At 54.1% G+C, this 15,550-nt stretch overlaps 7 protein-coding genes across 7 annotated transcripts; 2 read left to right on the forward strand and 5 right to left on the reverse strand.

The window, feature by feature from the left end:
* Positions 1 to 224: 224 nt before the first annotated feature.
* BAUCODRAFT_25908 (uncharacterized protein) lies at positions 225 to 1,443 on the reverse strand (the record flags this gene model as incomplete). Its single annotated transcript, XM_007679778.1, has 2 exons — positions 225 to 1,021; positions 1,080 to 1,443. The coding sequence occupies 2 exons, from the start codon at positions 1,441 to 1,443 to the stop codon at positions 225 to 227; spliced, it is 1,161 nt and encodes a 386-aa protein (XP_007677968.1).
* An 838-nt stretch (positions 1,444 to 2,281) lies between these two features.
* BAUCODRAFT_149887 (uncharacterized protein) lies at positions 2,282 to 4,510 on the reverse strand (the record flags this gene model as incomplete). The annotated part of the gene is made up of 6 exons (XM_007680304.1): positions 2,282 to 2,404; positions 2,460 to 2,664; positions 2,717 to 3,288; positions 3,362 to 3,694; positions 3,770 to 3,901; positions 3,953 to 4,510. The coding sequence occupies 6 exons, from the start codon at positions 4,508 to 4,510 to the stop codon at positions 2,282 to 2,284; spliced, it is 1,923 nt and encodes a 640-aa protein (XP_007678494.1).
* A 1,738-nt stretch (positions 4,511 to 6,248) lies between these two features.
* BAUCODRAFT_141066 (uncharacterized protein) lies at positions 6,249 to 8,423 on the reverse strand. Its single transcript, XM_007680355.1, has one exon. It carries the CDS (start codon positions 8,402 to 8,404, stop codon positions 6,572 to 6,574), a length of 1,833 nt encoding a protein of 610 aa, XP_007678545.1. The 5' UTR covers positions 8,405 to 8,423; the 3' UTR covers positions 6,249 to 6,571.
* Positions 8,424 to 8,555: 132 nt separating this feature from the next.
* On the forward strand, positions 8,556 to 9,535 carry BAUCODRAFT_36057 (uncharacterized protein). The gene is made up of 3 exons (XM_007679900.1): positions 8,556 to 8,674; positions 8,729 to 9,154; positions 9,221 to 9,535. The coding sequence occupies exons 1-3, from the start codon at positions 8,622 to 8,624 to the stop codon at positions 9,255 to 9,257; spliced, it is 516 nt and encodes a 171-aa protein (XP_007678090.1). The 5' UTR covers positions 8,556 to 8,621; the 3' UTR covers positions 9,258 to 9,535.
* Positions 9,536 to 9,757: 222 nt separating this feature from the next.
* Positions 9,758 to 11,853, reverse strand: BAUCODRAFT_25913 (uncharacterized protein; the record flags this gene model as incomplete). The annotated part of the gene is made up of 2 exons (XM_007679779.1): positions 9,758 to 10,820; positions 10,907 to 11,853. The coding sequence occupies 2 exons, from the start codon at positions 11,851 to 11,853 to the stop codon at positions 9,758 to 9,760; spliced, it is 2,010 nt and encodes a 669-aa protein (XP_007677969.1).
* Positions 11,854 to 14,328: 2,475 nt separating this feature from the next.
* Positions 14,329 to 14,664, forward strand: BAUCODRAFT_124395 (uncharacterized protein; the record flags this gene model as incomplete). The annotated part of the gene is made up of 1 exon (XM_007680305.1): positions 14,329 to 14,664. One exon carries the CDS (start codon positions 14,329 to 14,331, stop codon positions 14,662 to 14,664), a length of 336 nt encoding a protein of 111 aa, XP_007678495.1.
* A 66-nt stretch (positions 14,665 to 14,730) lies between these two features.
* BAUCODRAFT_562440 (uncharacterized protein) lies at positions 14,731 to 15,327 on the reverse strand. The gene is made up of 3 exons (XM_007680306.1): positions 15,101 to 15,327; positions 14,954 to 14,990; positions 14,731 to 14,893 (listed from the first exon to the last, which is right to left on the reverse strand). Exons 1-3 carry the CDS (start codon positions 15,198 to 15,200, stop codon positions 14,797 to 14,799), a joined length of 234 nt encoding a protein of 77 aa, XP_007678496.1. The 5' UTR covers positions 15,201 to 15,327; the 3' UTR covers positions 14,731 to 14,796.
* Between the last annotated feature and the right edge of the window lie 223 nt (positions 15,328 to 15,550).

The following is a 15,550-nucleotide window of genomic DNA, read 5'->3' on the forward strand; positions in this document are numbered from 1 at the left end:
GCGAATGGCTTGGCGAATGTGTGTGCGGAGGCGCGACGGTTGAAGCTCGGACCAATTATGCCTGAGGCAACTTCACGATAGCAGCACAGGCACTATTGAGTAGACGCACGCTGCTCAGAAACATCGAAGGATGAAAGGAGCGGTATTGATGATTCACTTGCTATGCGCTAGATGGTATGCCTGCTGCGTACTCCATGCCATGACTTCTCAGCCTCCACCGCTCGTCAATGTTCTAACTCCGACAACCTGTGCACCAAGTAGTAACGCGGCCATGAGAACCACATCAACCACGACAGGATGTAGTTCCGCGCCGTGACCACCAAACGATTCGTAATGGTCGCGGAGACGGTGATGTTGTGCGTAAGCTGCACCACCTTCTTAGCCACCGGCCGCCGCGCCGCTTCGTATCGATCGAGCGCTGCTGCAGACGTCTTGCCTCCCTTGACCGCCTCGGTCAAGATCTCAGCAAGCTTGTAGCCATCCTGTATGCCTGTGTTCATACCCTGCCCTCCTGCTGGACTGTGGACATGCGCCGCATCACCGGCTAGAAAGACTCTGCCCTTACGGTAGTTGTGTGCAAGGCGATGGTGGATGTGGAAACGGCCGTGCCATGTGAAGCCTTCAATCTTGACGCCTGGTACTGCGCGTTCGTCCACAATGCCCTGCCAGAGGGCAAGGTCCTGTTCTTTGGGTGCCTGCTCCAGAGTCGCAAGCAGCCGCCACACACCACCCGGCAGCGGCACGAACAGGAGAAAGCCGGGGTCAAGGAACAGCTGAAGCTTGTCATGCTCGAGTTCGCCTTCTGATGCTAGCGTGCAATCGGCTCCAACGAAAGACTGGGTGTACTCGCCGCCTTCGAACTCGATGTGAAGCGCGTCCCGAAGGGTGCTGTGGATACCGTCTGAGGCTACCGCATAGCTCGTTTGGACGGTGGACTTGGTTTCCGGCGTGCTAATTTCCAGCTGTACCTTATCGCCGCTGTCGGTCACGCCAGTAACGCGAGTGTTCCAGTAGATAGTACCTGTGAATATGCTGGTCAGCCTTCGGAGTTGTTAACTTGCTTTGGCAGTATGGCTTACCACCGAATTCGGCAAACTTCTCGCGCAGGACCGATTCAGTATGGAACTGCGGCAGAGTGACAAAGCAGTTATACTTGTTGTTAAGATCTCCGAAGTCAAGCTCGCAGAGGACTTTCGATTTTGTCGCCAAGTTCCAGCCCGAAAGTCGTCTGCCACGTCTCATGATCTCGTCGGTCACCTCCAGCGTCTCGAGGACCTCCAGCGTGCGCGCATGCAGGACCGTTGCACGCGAGGTTGTCGATGGTTCTGCGCTGGCCTCAAGAATAACCGCGTTGACACCGTTGCGCCTTAGTGCACAGCCGGTCATAAGACCTGCCGGGCCGCCGCCAACGATGCAGACGTCGACGTTGGATGGTACTTGCATGGTGGAGGTGAATTGGTGTTGCGAACGATGTATGTTTCAGATATTGTAGCCTTGTTGTGTACCGCTTTCAATCTGGTTCGTAGAAAGCTATGCTGTTGCGTGGGTAGCTCTCTCCATGCGAACACCGCCAGCTATATACCTGTGTACTATGTCGGTGCGTCGGTGCAAGGGTGCAATGCTGGACGGCTGCTCGTCCGATGAGTAGCGGACGCAAAGCATTGTTCGTTACTACCATACCTCCTCGGCATCGAGCCATCGCATCTACGTCTAGGAATTGCCCATCCAGCTGTCCAGCCTGCATGTTACGCCCTACTACATGGCGATGGAGAGGAAATTGGTCGGCGACGCTGAGCGGCCACTTCATTGCCGTGCCGAGTTCGGCACCGAAAAAGGCTGCCCTTTGGCATGCAGTCTGTCGATCACTTCCAACAGATGCCTGCATTTCTTGGCAGCTGGAATCTCTCTCGGGGCCGCCTTCGGACGAAACGTGCTGGCTTGCTGTTCTCCATACGCGCTGAAGCTGTCCGGTGGCATGTATTCGAAGACTCCAAGACAAACATATATCGAATGTGACACATTCGGACGGAAAAGTAGTGCGGCCATGTTTGCAGAGATCTACTTAGCAAACAGTCAATATGAAACATAGGCGTTATGCCGTGGCGCCCGCACACTCTGTGCTGTATGACACGCAGACCACGTTTGTCGCCAACCGGGGTCATGGTACCCCGGTTGCTCATCATGCGTGAAATTTGCTGAACCATGCAAGGACCTGCATGTGCTGGTAAGTCTCGCAAAGAGATAAATGCCCTCTTACGTGCGTCTCGCGCCTGACGGCCACTCACATCCGCACTCTCAGTAAATACCGCAGGCGGACTTGAGCGAAATCGTAACAGATGTACTCATTGTACAGCAGATATGCGGTCGGCACTTTCGTTTCGCCAGGAGGCGTACTGACATCAGGCTGGATGAGGCACACGTTAGCGTCAACGCACAACTCATTGCTAGTGACGACGTACCATCTTGACGCCCGCAAGCGAAGGGTGCACACAAGCAGCGTCCTTCCAGCCTTTCGGTCCTGTCAGGCCTTGGCCCCACGTCGAGTAAACACCCTGCTCCTTGGCGGAGGAAGCGGCGTCGTACTTGGCGTGTTGGAGAACTTGCATGGGTTGGCCGAGCTCTGCCTCACACAGCAACAACAGCCCGTAGCCGTCAGAATCGTATCTGCAAGACCTGTCAGCCATTGCCTCGCATCACTGTCTGATGGGGCACTCACGAAGCGCAGTAATTGGCCGACTTTGACGACATGTCGGCAAGGTATACTCCTTTGTCGAACATGTATCCGTTGACAGGCGCTTCCGGCGGCGCGATACGCAGGCCTTGACTGAGGATGCCGCCGTAGTTGGTCGTACGAGAGCCATGCCAGAGAAGACGTTTGTCACTAGCGATCGTGGCGAAGCCGCTCTTCTCGAAGCGCTCACTTTCGCCGTTGCGCTCAATGCGGAAGATGTCCTCAATGGTGTAATTGAAGTAATGCGTCTCGCCACAAGTCTTGCTGAGATACAAACTGAGTTCGGAGTACTCTGAACTGCTTTTCAGCAGAGGCGTCATCTCTGACAAGCCCAGACCTTGGAAGCGGGAATCGAGAGGGTGGATCTCCTCGACAGAGCCGGCGTCTTCAGCTTTGAGGATGTCGTCCGCATCTTTAAGCTCGCTTAAGCTTTCAAGCAGCTCGACCTCCTTCTTCAGCACTTCAACGTCTCTGATGATGGGTGGGCGACCACGGCCAAAGTTATGCGGAATGATCGATAGGTACGAATTTGAGAGGTGCTCCACATCTGTCACGGCCTAGAATGCCATGGGTAGGACAGTCAGCTAGGTCTCAGACACCCGCGATGGGTTCCGCACAGCGTGGGCTTACTGGGTTCGGCGTTTGCAGCAGAGCAGCAAGATCTTTCAGTGCCTGGAAACCACGAGTGATAGTCACCTTGCTCAGCTTCCCGAGAGGCAGCTTGTTCACGTCGTAGTTCAGGCTTTCCATCGTACGAGCGAAGTACTGCTGGTTGAAGATGAGCTCCATCAACGATTGCACAGCAGGGTGGAGGCTGGATCTCAGTGACTTGACTTTGCGCTTCGAGGCACCAGCTGTTGTTGGCGCATCGTCCGCATCTGGCTCGTATGACTTCTCGAGAAACACATATTTGTTGTTCTTTGGAGTTGCCCTCCTGTCCGCCCACTTATGGCCCGACTTGTCCTAGACGGCCGATGAGTAGCAGAGTCAGCCATGTCTCGTCCAATGGTCCCGGCGTCTGCACACGTCTGTGCTCACCTTAAACTTGGCCTCAAACTGACTCAGCGCATCATCGAGGGAGCCATCACCGAGTAGAAGGCCTTTTCCCGGTTCACCAACACGTCCCCAGCGCGTCCAAGTCTTGTAGTTGCCATTGGCGCCTTCTAAAAGCTATGACACGTTAGCAGGCGTAGAGACTTATAATGATCTACCGACACGCACCTGAATGCGGTAGTACTTGTTATTGTTGTTTGACGCATTGGTCTGATTGAGTGAGGCGTCGTAGATGACGCCGTCAACGGCATCAATGAAGACGCGATGTGAAGCAAGTGGGCACTGTTCATCAATTGGGACCACAAGCTTCTTTGACGTCGTCGCTATTTGGTCATCAGTCTCATCACCAACATCGTTTCCGTCCTCCTTCACAGAGTCGAACAGATCGTCAACAAGGTTCGGCTTAGCCGTGGTTGGTTTCTGGTCGGGTATTATAAGTGTAGTAGTAGCATCATCTTCGGCGTTGGACAACGTGTCTCTTGTGACGGTAGTACCGTCGGGCTCCGCGTCGGCTCTCTTCTGCTTCTTTTGACGGCGTTTCTGTTTGGCAGGAGCTGTAGTGGTATTTGGGCTTGCATTGTCAGCAGCTTCATCGTTGACCTCGGCTGAGCCCAAAGGGAGTGCATTGGCGTTTTTCTTAGTGGCGCCTCGCGTTTGGCGCTTCGCTTGCGGCTCCTCACTGTCAGCTCGAGACGATGCGGCCCTCGCTCTCTTCTTCGGTGGCATGTCGAACCCTGCCTTTGGCTCTACTCGGATTCGTGACAACGTTAACCTTGACAAGATGCTGCTGAAGTCATGTTCAGCGAGCCCAGGCTGCACCGCGACGTCAGGCGCACAGATCACGTAGGCAAACACGCTAACATCACGCTTCTCGTGACATCCAGCTGCCTTCACTACTTCTCAAACTCAACATCACCTCCATACGTGTGTCTCTCCTACTTCAAGGGTTCGATACGGCTGCAACTCAACCTGCCTCGCCATGTCCTCAACCTCGTTGTTAGGGTTGCCACCGGAGATTGTGGTCCGGGTGGCAGCGTACCTGACGACACCAGAACTTGGCCATTTCAGGAGGACATGCAAGACGATCGAGACTGCACTGTTCGATAAATTCGCTCGAGAATTCTTTTCAAAGCGCCAGTTTATGCTCGAGCACGTCAGTCTGCGAGCTCTCGTGGACATTGCAAAGCACCCTACGCTTTCCCGTTTCCTTCACGAGGTGATCATCAGTACAGATACCTTTGACCCCGGCCATCGTCTGCCCAACTCCGAAGCTGAAATGATCCATGAACCCGATAATCTTCCTCACGATGAATTACTGCTGACTGGTGAAGCTCAAGACCTGCTTGTTGCAGCTTTTTCAAGGTTACCGTGTTTACGCACGGTAGGCCTGCGAGATTACAGTGGAAAAGGGCGTTTCCGAGACGGGGAGACAGCTTTATGGCGCAGCTATGGGTGGTCTTACGGACCAATCTTGGAGCAACCTTACCGACGTCCCATTCCGCGCTCTGCAACACCTGGTCGTATCTTTCCTATGCTGCTCTCCGCACTAGGCAAGGCCAACGTGCACCCTGAGAACATTGATGTGTTCTTAAGATCGGACCCAAGCCTGGATGCCGATTCCTTTGCAATGCTTGCCGGTAATGTAGGCATGATGATCAAGCCTGTGCTTCGAAACCTGAAGCGTTTAATGCTAACTTCGTCGCTTGCGGGTCGATATGACTCCTACGTGTCGGACGCTTCTTCTCGGAATGATACAACGCGTGCGCGAGCCTTTAAGCGCTTCATACACGAGCTACAATCACTCGAAACACTGCGTCTAAACTTCGCTACCCGTCGGGCTACGGAAGATACGACTGAAATATTGGATTGGCTCGCTACGCCGTACTTAGGTCCAGTCTCCAATACATTGTCCGGATCAGCGGTTGACCCAATACCTCCTGTGTATTTGACATGCTTGAAGGACCTCGACATCGGCTTCCTTTCCATCGATGCGTCTGTCCTCACGCGCCTTGCCGTCAACCTGGACCTTCAGTCGTTTAACCTTTGGCGTGTCTCGCTCAAGGCCAAGGATCACGACTCTCTGCACGACGAAGACACGAATCCATGGTCCGAATTCTTGCGTTCTCTGGCGATATCCCTGCCGACGTCTGCCCGTCTGAGCCATTTGTCTGTTGGCCAGGCCAACATCAACTGCTTTGAACCTACAATAGGCTTGGCAATGGCGAGGGTAGCTTTTAGAGCCGAGGGTTTTGAACGTGGTTCGAGCGACAATGCAGAAAACCGCATAGAGAAGGTGTCACTCAAAGCAGGTTATGGTGCGAGCATGAAAACAATGCTCGAGAATCTGTCCAAGCGTGTCCTCGTGCCTCCTCGAGACGTGCCCAGTGACAGTGAGAGTGAGAGCGGTACCGAACTCGACGGTGACGAGGAGGACGACACAGACGACGGAGAGTGAGCGGGTACTGACCGCCGCTTGTGCGCCGCGAGCCATAGAAAGCCTGCAGGGGCGCGAAGGACTGGTATCACGACTGATGGATGGGAAGACTGATGTACGGTTTAGTGGCCTAGCTTTCTCGGGCTTCACGATGTTACGCGAGCGTCAAATGGCGAGGCGGGCGATGAGAGCAAAGCTTCTACTGCGTTACAGGCCATCCATAAGAGTAAGCGGAGCTCTCAAGTAATGCAGAAGGGATATCTGACAATGCCAATGCACAAGAGTCTCAAGCAATGCATACAGGGCATCTGCAGCGCTACCCTCCCTTACAAGCACCGTCTGCACTCCCACAATCAGATCAAAGTAGGATCGACCGCCATGCTTTCCACGCCCATCATTGTCGTGGCTTGACCGTCGGCGGCTTCAGTAGGGTCGAACCCATTACGTGGCACCTCCAATTCCTCCCAGCTGAGCCGCCTCAATGCCTGCAACTCTGCCACACTCCTCTCCAACTCCGCGCGTCTCTCATCGTCCATCATATCCACTTCAGCAGAAACCTTCATCACATCGTCTGGCCCTTCCTCATCCGCAACATTGATCGCCGTCAACTGCTCGCCGCCGCCAATCCAAAACCGACCCGACTCCATCGCCTCCTTCTCCGCTAAGCGATCATTCACATCATCCACTTGCCAACCATGCGTAAGCTCCAGATGCTCCGCGAGATCGTACTCTCTCACGAACCGCTGCTGGCAGCTCTGAATGAGACAAGCAACGGGACGCAACTGCTCATAGCCATAGCCGGTGAGCATTGAAACAGCAGGGTCTGGCGTAATGGCCTCGTCCAAAGTACTCGGTGTCTGACTGCTGGACATCTCCTTCGCCTCCTTCTTCAGCAAGCGCGAAGGCCGAATCTTGCCCTTCAATCCCATATGCCTCGTCCGTACGTGATCCTCCAGATTGGCCTTCGTGCCGAACGCGCTGCCACAGCCTTCGCCATCCCACCCTTCCACTTTGGGGTTGCCAGTCAGGTCGAACTCGCCGCATACAAAGTTGCGGGTCTTTGTGTGCACATTCTGCATATGCACCTTGAGATTGCCGGCTTTGGTGAAGCCTCGCGTACAACCAGGCCATGTGCACATGTGTGTTTGCCTGGTAGAGAGTACGGTATGTTCGATGTCAATATGAGCTTTGAGAGCGCGATTACTCTCGCAGTCCTTGCCGCACTCGGGACAGCTTGGTGGGTGAGCAGTTTTGAGATGGTGTTGGAGTTCAGCGTAGGTTGCAAAGCCGACGGGTGCATGGAGGGACATTAGGTCGACCATCTCTTCGTCCAGACCACCTTTGTGATCGGCGTCCATAGCATCAGGCGAGCAGATATCGCAAAAGTAGCGTAGGCCGGAATGCTCTCTCGCTACGTGGTTCCTGAGCTGCTTGGAGTTGGAAAAGACGAAATCGCAAGACACGAGCTCACCAGTTTCGGCCATCTCCACGTTTGTGCATTTGAATGCCTTCTCGCCGAGATGATCGAGCTTAATGTGGCGTTGCAGAGTTTCTTGCTTGCGGAACACCTTGCCGCAGCCTGGCTCACTGCATTTGGTCTCTTCTTTGGCTTCATGTGCGGCGGCATGCCTTCTTAGACGGGTAGCGGTTGTGAAGGATTTGCCGCATAGCACGTCTCTCCGATCGTCGTCCGTACCAGTAATATAAGAGCATATGTACTTTCGCTCATCGCTATGCTTGTCGTCCATGTGTCTCTTCAGATGCTCGTTTCGAAGGAATGTCTTGCCGCAGCCATCTTCTTCGCAGACGTACGGCCGCTCACCGGTGTGACTACGCATGTGAATATCAAGCCTAGCCTGTCGGTCGAATGCCTTTCCACAGCCCGGCACCTCGCAGTGCAGCTTCTTCGCCCTTCTTGATCCGCTTTTCGAAGTCATCGTCGTCTCCGGAACAGAATCTCGGTCGGCGGAGAATAAAGGCGAGTATGGTGTATCCGGCGTGGCCTCTTCGGCTTCCCTTACGCGAGCCTCCATTGAGACCACGAAGTCGTCCCACGCTTTCTCCTCGTTCGACCTGCTGCTCGCCGACCATTTTGCTCGCTTCGGCGGTGCCTGTGACGGTACGTTGTTCACTTCGCTCAGCGTCGTCGCTGCCTTACGCTTCTGAGGCTGCGGGGCGACAGCCATTGTCGCAATCTTGATCACTTGGATCATCGAATGCTGCTTTAAGCTGGGACATCGAAAATAGAGTCTCGAGATGCCAAGATTTCGAGACTGCGCACGGGCCGCAGAGTCTAATACTGTGCATGTTCACGTCCGAACAATTTCTAGTTTGCGCCAACAACCGTACCGAATCAGCAACAGCAACAGCAACCTTCCTCCTTGGTACCTGTAAAGCATCAGCATGGATGACTATGGTGATGGCGACGACGCCGGGCCCGAGTTCGGCGATGGCGAGTGAGTCCCACATATTCACATCACACTGCTCTTCCGTAAGTGACAATGAGGCAGGTTCCACGAAGATAACCTCATCGACGAGGACAACCTCGTAGAAGATTACAACGCAGACGACTTCGCCGCTCAACAGAATGGTGAAGGTATGGATGTGGATGGCCAACCGAACGGCCAGGCGCATCTGGACAGCACAGACTACACGCAGAACGCTCAGAACGTAGTGGTCAGCGGCGACTCACACCACGACAATACAGTCAAGGGTGTGAAGAGCAAGAAGATAGCCGCCGACAAGCGCACAACCACGCCGTACATGACTAAGTACGAGCGGGCTCGGGTGCTGGGCACGAGAGCGCTACAGATCAGCATGAACGCGCCAGTTTTGGTGGACGTGGAGGGTGAGACGGACCCGCTGCAGATCGCCATCAAAGAGCTTAGGGAGAAGAAGGTGCCGTTGGTGGTGAGGAGGTATCTGCCTGATGGATGGTATGTCTTGCTAGCGCGCTGTGCCAGCATGTTGTTCAGAGACTGGGCGCTAACGTTATACTGCAGGTACGAGGATTGGACATGCGAGGAACTGATCACCTAGGAGCTGGCCAGGGCCCAGCATGCCGATCTTTTCTACACCAAAGGGTAGGGGAGTGATCTCTAACAGCGCTGCGATTGACTTGGTGGATCTAGCGAGGCGTCTTGGCGTTCTCACGAGCCGTCTACGGCTGTGTATTTCACGATTACGGTATGGTGGTGTCAACACACCCGAAAACGACAGCCATGTCTGCATTTGAATCGTTTATAGATCATGCACTCACTGCATCCTTTGCTAGCCTGTTCGACCATTAAGAGGCTGTAGACCACCATGCTGATTGCTAGTTGGTCTTGGTGCTTCAACGGCCCTGACATTCTCGCTTGTGGACTCGTTGCCGCGCTCTCTGCGCACATGGAGTCGCTCTCGGATCACACCACGGATCTAGCCTTTGGACCTACCCCTCGCACCTGAAACCCGCCGCGTCCGACCATTCATCGCCTCCTAGAAGTCACGGCCAAGCGCGTCTTCTTTTCAGTCTGCTCCGCTCGTCTTGGCAGCCCTGCTCACAAAGGAGTCTCAGCCGCAGCAACGAACTGCATTTCCCGTTGCTTCGGACCCTCGTTTGCGCTCCGGTCAATGTAACCATCCAGGTGTGCAGACGAATCGTCGTACTGCAGCAGCTTCGGGTTTTCCTCAGCATCGACCGGTACGCCCGCTGCATCCTCAACATTGTCGTCTCCTGCCCCTGATACTGTCATCTGCTTATCGGTAGTCAAGTCCCTGTCCCGCATGGAACTGACCTCGTGGCTCGCTCTTAAAACGTTCCACAAACTCTCTTTCTTCGTCTTTCGCTTACGCTTCGCCTTGTCCCGTGCATCTTGCTGGATGATGCGGTCGTAGGGCTTGGAGGACACGTGGTTACGGTGTTGCTTCGCATCCTCGTCCGCGTACCAGTGGTCAGTAGTGGGATTGGACCTGTGCACCTTGTTGGGAGGCAGCGCAGGTAGACCGAAGGCTGTGCACGCCGTGCGCACAAGGTCGAGGTACTGCATTACACCGGGCAGATTGTTGGCGACATGAGTGAAGCCGGTACGAACGCCGCCTTCACCATCTGCGTAGAGGTCTTGAACGTCCAGAGCAGTGTAATGATTGCGGAGCCAGTCGATCAGGACTGGGTCGTCATCTAGGCGCTTCTGGAAGGTCAGGAAGCTTGGGAAGATGTGAAGGTGTGGTTCAGTTGCCCGTGCCATAAAGTTGCGGGTCACTTTTTGAACAAGCTTCAGGAGATCTTCGGTGCACGGCGTAGTGTCAGCGGAGTAGCGGTACGAGTAGATGCGCCTCTTCAACTTGGGCGGTAGGCTGTCGGGATTTGGCGCATACCCTGCTTTGCGCAGCACGACCTGACCCGTGTATAAGCCGACACGCTGGTGATCCTGCGGGACCCTGAACGCCGGGAAGATGTCGTAAAGGCCATCTTTGATGAGCTTCTCAATCGACGCCTGCTGGAATCGGGTGTCCTTCACGATGATGGTGTGATGTGACAGGTACTCCTGAGTAAACTTCCGCGGATGCAGCTTTGTCTTCTGCATCTCCGCCCAAATTGGTGCAGAAGGTACCTGAAAGATGCTGTACAAGTCGAGGCCAGGGTAGAAGGCGGCTGGGCGCCCATCGCTCAGGTAAGCTTCCCGGCGATCGAGAAACTGGATCGTTACGCCGCCTTGCCCCTCATGAAACCTGTCCAGCGATGCACGACCAAGAACAACGGATCGTTGCTGTAAGATAAGAACTCGTCGCTCGGCAAGTCAGTCCAGATGAGGTGGTGGCCGAGCATGTACTGCAACTCGCCCGCCGTGAAGTCTCCAAGGTTGTCATGAAGGCTCTGGCTATTGTGGGTGTCGGCAGCCGGGAGCAGAATGTCGATGTTGCTATGTCCATTGGTTGGACGCTTTATCATGTCGAAGTTGGTGCCGAAACTGAGTGAGGCAGTCCGGCCAAGATAGTTCGGGCCGAAGGTTCTGGCAGCCTCAACGTCGTGAAGTTGCTTAGGTGTAGGGCTCTCGGTCGATAGTTTCTGCAGATTGAGCCGGTACCCTTTGTTGTCAAAGTGCTTGAGTGTGGCTTCGTGAATAGTGTTCCGTGGTTTCACAAGGTTGATTGGCTTATTGCCCTTCATACGGTCTTGAATACGCCGATCCAGGAACGTCATCAGTTTTTGCTTTTTTTCTGCTCTTTGCTTTTGCTTCTTTTCCTCCTTTTGCTTCTTCAATTTCCCCTCATCAGCCGCGCCTACCACCTTTCGCTTCTTGGCGGCCGCCTCAATGCCGCTCCCGCCGCCCTCTGCTGTGGTGCGACTTCCTGGATTGAGCAGTTTACGCTTCGTACCGGGCGGGAGAGTCGGCGTCGTCAAGCCCTGGTCTACGGCAAGCTGCGGAGGGCAGGCGCTCGTGGACATCCCATCTGGCATGGAACCGGGAGTACTTTCCACTTCGTCGAGAATGGCCTGCAAAACGTCCACCGACACGAGGCAATTTCCGCGCCTGACATTGCCATCAATCGCACTGTGGCCTTCCGCTATCGCTGTCCTCAAAGCTGACGGACTCATTCGTCGGAAGGTGTTACCCAGACCGCACCGTTTCATGATCTCTTTGATAGTCGCCATTGTCGTTGGGATTCGCAAGAGTTCAGCTCGGTTGAAGGTACAAGTGTCAGTGGGTGATTCGGCGCGCTGCAGTCAGGGGCAAACAGAGTGGCCAGTTCTGCCTAAGCTATCAGAGGGCTTAAGGTTCAGGTCGGATATCAGACAAAATCGACAAGAGTGGTGTATATGGTAGGCTAAACAGTGCAACTGAGCCTCTGCTCTCGGAGCGCAATGATTGAGATCGTCTTCAAAGTCGAGGTTGTATTGCAAGGAAGTAGAGTATGAGAAGGGGCAGCGGCCTTGTCTTTATAGCTGTGGCAGGGTCCGAACATGTCATCCAGCTCCTTAAGTGAGTGAACTTGAAAGGTATGCATGCCGACGAAGTGAAGCAAGCGCACGAGTATTTGAGGGAGCGCAGTCTTTACGTGTATGCTCAGTGTGGCGCGCTGCGTCCTAGGAAAAGTCCAGAGTGAACGTATTGTCTTTGAACGTACGAAAAGTATGGAAGAATAGGGAACTACTGGCTCACCGGTAACTCATCGTATATATCACGGCTCAAGACATGGCTTGAGAGCCATCACCTTGCCGGGGTGGACTGGATCGAGCGTCACTTTTAAGGAATAGGATACCTCGCAGATAGAGAACGTATCTGAAAGAGCTAATGGTCTAGGGAATACTTGAGCAGCGGCGGCTCTAACGCGTGAAGGCCGCGAAGGCTTCATATGAGATGGGTAGTTGACGTTGTCAGTCGAGCTTAGTGAACGCTTTGGCGCGGGCACGGCAGCAAATGACGCCTACCTTCTGTACCATCTCCGCCGCCCGTGACGCGTTGTCCTGAGGCTGGGATCTGCTACCTTCCACCGTAAACGAGCAGATGTTGGTTGTAGAGACAGCGTAGTGAACGAGCAACTTGAAGAGGTGAGGTACGACGACACTCAGTATGACATCATGCGCTAACCAGTGATGGCACCGAATTAACCACGTCGAGATGCACCACTGCTCAAGCGCACTTTAATCTAGGCCGGATGAACAATACCGCCAATCTGCATGCTCTCTAGAGCGGTCACTGGAAGCCCGTAAGGCGCGTACGCAGAGGACGCGGAAGGATAGGCAAACGCAGACAGCATCGAGTGATGGACCCTGCTTCAACCTTCAGAAAGCACATGTGTGAAATTCATGACTGTTCACATGCGAGCTCCTACAGTGCTTTGAGAAGCAAGTCTAAGGTATACTGCAAATGCCTGAAGTCGCGAACACATGGACCAGTGACTCGATACCTGTATGCTAGCCACGAAATTCCGAACTTCGACCATAACGCCTTGTTTTCAAAACACAACCATCCTTTTCTTATTGTCTTACATCGACCCTAACCGACTCTCTGACGCTCTGGCTGGCCTAGAAATTTTGGTATGCCATGGGCGGCTGCGCTCCGTACGCGGCGTTGGGATCCTTGACTTCTGCGCCAGCCTGAGCACCGAGTGCTCGATCTTTGATTTCCATCTCCATTTGAGCAAGAGCACAAGGATAGCTTCGACACACATTAGCGCAAGTACGACGTAACTTGCCACCTATCTCAACTCACCAGAAGTACGCTGTCACGCAATCAAGGCATCCGTTCCCTCAAATCGCAAAGCGGTTTCGGAGCTCCTGACGTTGCAGTGTGACCGGCAACCAAGCGAGATGAACCCACCCAGACAAGAGCTGATCGCGCAGGCTCCATTCCACAATTGGAAGTTACTCTAGGTCATGTCCGGGAAGTGGTGATAGCGCTCCGAGATCCGGCCAGAGAGGAAGCATGGACACCACCATGCTGCCATCTAGATGACAGATCAGTCAGATGGAGTACCTTAGGGGAGAGCGGCGCTCTTACGCATGTGCCACAGTCACCGCCGCAAACGTGGCTGCAGAGGCCATTGTGCCATTCCTCTTCTTGTAGGCGAGCTGCCATGGCGCAGTTTACTGATGATGGTCTTCAGTAATAGCTATGGTGCTTAAACCCGTTAGTGATGCCCTGCGTAACGTCTTTGTCGATACAGTTGGGTAAGCTTACAATGTAAGTTATGAAGCGGTACTGCCGGTGCTGGAATACTCGGAACTTTGCTACCTGCGAAGTCTGAATTGAAAGGTGAAGAGCGATAACTTAGATATAGATTTGAGGAGTGTAACAACCGATACGCTGAGAAACAACAAGCGAAGAAGGATAGCGCACAGCGGAACGTTATTCAAGACTGCGCCTTGAACCTACGCTGTCGATCTACATCGTGCGACCGAAAGCGCCTTCACGCCTGGTCGCCAGTATGCACGCCTGAGTGACCAACAACACATTCATCTGGCCAGCCCTATTCGACGTGCACTCCGTGGGGTCGAAAGGCGCATGGAGCTCAAACGGTCAGGGTTGGGGGCGGCGAGGCTGAGTATAGCATTCCACCAGGCAAGGTTCGTGTAGAAGATCAATCGAGCTCGTTCAGACTCTCGTGTCGAACTCCGACGAAATACATGCCAGATCCAGCAGTGATCAGTGGTTTCACATGCAGAACAAGCCACTCCTCCCAGTGCATGAGCGTGTTGGAAGATGGAGGTGAAGTGCTTTGCTTTCCAACAAACGCGAGGCTGAGATCGAGCCGATGTGGAGATCGACATGGCGCAGTTAAAGTCGGAGCTCTCATCGCCAAAGTCGAAAACTTCGCTTCTGTTCCTCGTTTGACAGCAATAGGAATGGTCACATCTTCCGACGATAGTAACGGCAGATATAGACCCGTGCGACTTAGCGCATCCGTCGAAAATACCGGCTATAGTGGGGTGGCGCACAGAAACACGACGGGGACCCGCTAGGAGACATACTATGTCAATGACCTGCCGTACATACGGGCGCCGTACGAATCAATGTATGTTCTCCACTCTTAACATCCCGGTCTCTCCTGGTACGACTTCGCATCGTTGATGGATGCGGTGCCATCTAACACATTAACAATGCTGGTGCCGCCGCCTCGAGAAATCGATATGTCCGTTGAGCTCGAACATCCGGGCCAGCCTCTCCAATAACTCCTGATGCTCGCCTTCCCTGCAGAACCGCCCCGTTAGCATGTTGAGGTCTACAACACTTTCCAGCCGGATTCAGTACCTTTTGCGGTACTGAGCACTTACGGCAGGATTAACATCTGACCAAGTGTCAACAGTAGTTGGGGCGATTGTGCAATACTATGGGTTGCTGCTCGAAGGAATTACCAACATCAACGTCGCGTTGCGGCTAGGTTGGGCGGATTCTCACCGAGTTGGAGTTCCGTATCAATATCGCAATGTCGTGCTGATGCAATTTCGACGGTTGCATACCGTATGTACCAGCGTGGCGCTGACGCTACCTCTCGCATCCATGATCTCTATGGATCCGTAGTAATACCGGCCGCCGAAGTACCTTATGCGCGGCCGTTCCCGCAAACATGAAACCTCTGGGAGCATTGGAAACGTTGCCTGGAGCTAACGCAGCGAGAGGCAGCGGGATCGCATGTAAGGTCGCTCGTTCTCAGCAGGCTGTTGGTAGCCTAGATGCAAGACGTCCGGGGTCGATGTGCGGACGACCGGTAAGCTATGCGGCTGAGATTACACGTTACTGGTCGATAAACTCTCTATGACAGGGACTGGTTGTTGAAGACGGAACTCCGTTGCATTGCCAATACTTTGCCTGCATTATCGGAGGGTTCAGAGGCAGGGCAAGGTGGTG

This window comes from Baudoinia panamericana (genome assembly GCF_000338955.1).
Source record: "Baudoinia panamericana UAMH 10762 unplaced genomic scaffold BAUCOscaffold_9, whole genome shotgun sequence".
NCBI classification, from domain to species: domain Eukaryota; kingdom Fungi; phylum Ascomycota; class Dothideomycetes; order Mycosphaerellales; family Teratosphaeriaceae; genus Baudoinia; species Baudoinia panamericana.

Excerpts from the sequence above, each read along its gene's own strand:
- BAUCODRAFT_141066 (XM_007680355.1), bottom strand. The coding sequence starts at position 8,404 with ATGGCTGTCGCCCCGCAGCCTCAGAAGCGTAAGGCAGCGACGACGCTG.
- BAUCODRAFT_36057 (XM_007679900.1), top strand. The coding sequence starts at position 8,622 with ATGGATGACTATGGTGATGGCGACGACGCCGGGCCCGAGTTCGGCGAT. Across the intron at positions 8,675-8,728 it reads CCCGAGTTCGGCGATGGCGA|GTTCCACGAAGATAACCTCA; the intron begins GTGAGTCCCACA and ends ACAATGAGGCAG. Across the intron at positions 9,155-9,220 it reads AGGTATCTGCCTGATGGATG|GTACGAGGATTGGACATGCG; the intron begins GTATGTCTTGCT and ends GTTATACTGCAG.
- BAUCODRAFT_562440 (XM_007680306.1), bottom strand. The coding sequence starts at position 15,200 with ATGCGAGAGGTAGCGTCAGCGCCACGCTGGTACATACGGTATGCAACC. Across the intron at positions 14,991-15,100 it reads TGATACGGAACTCCAACTCG|ATGTTAATCCTGCCGTAAGT; the intron begins GTGAGAATCCGC and ends ACACTTGGTCAG. Across the intron at positions 14,894-14,953 it reads AGTGCTCAGTACCGCAAAAG|GGAAGGCGAGCATCAGGAGT; the intron begins GTACTGAATCCG and ends GCGGTTCTGCAG.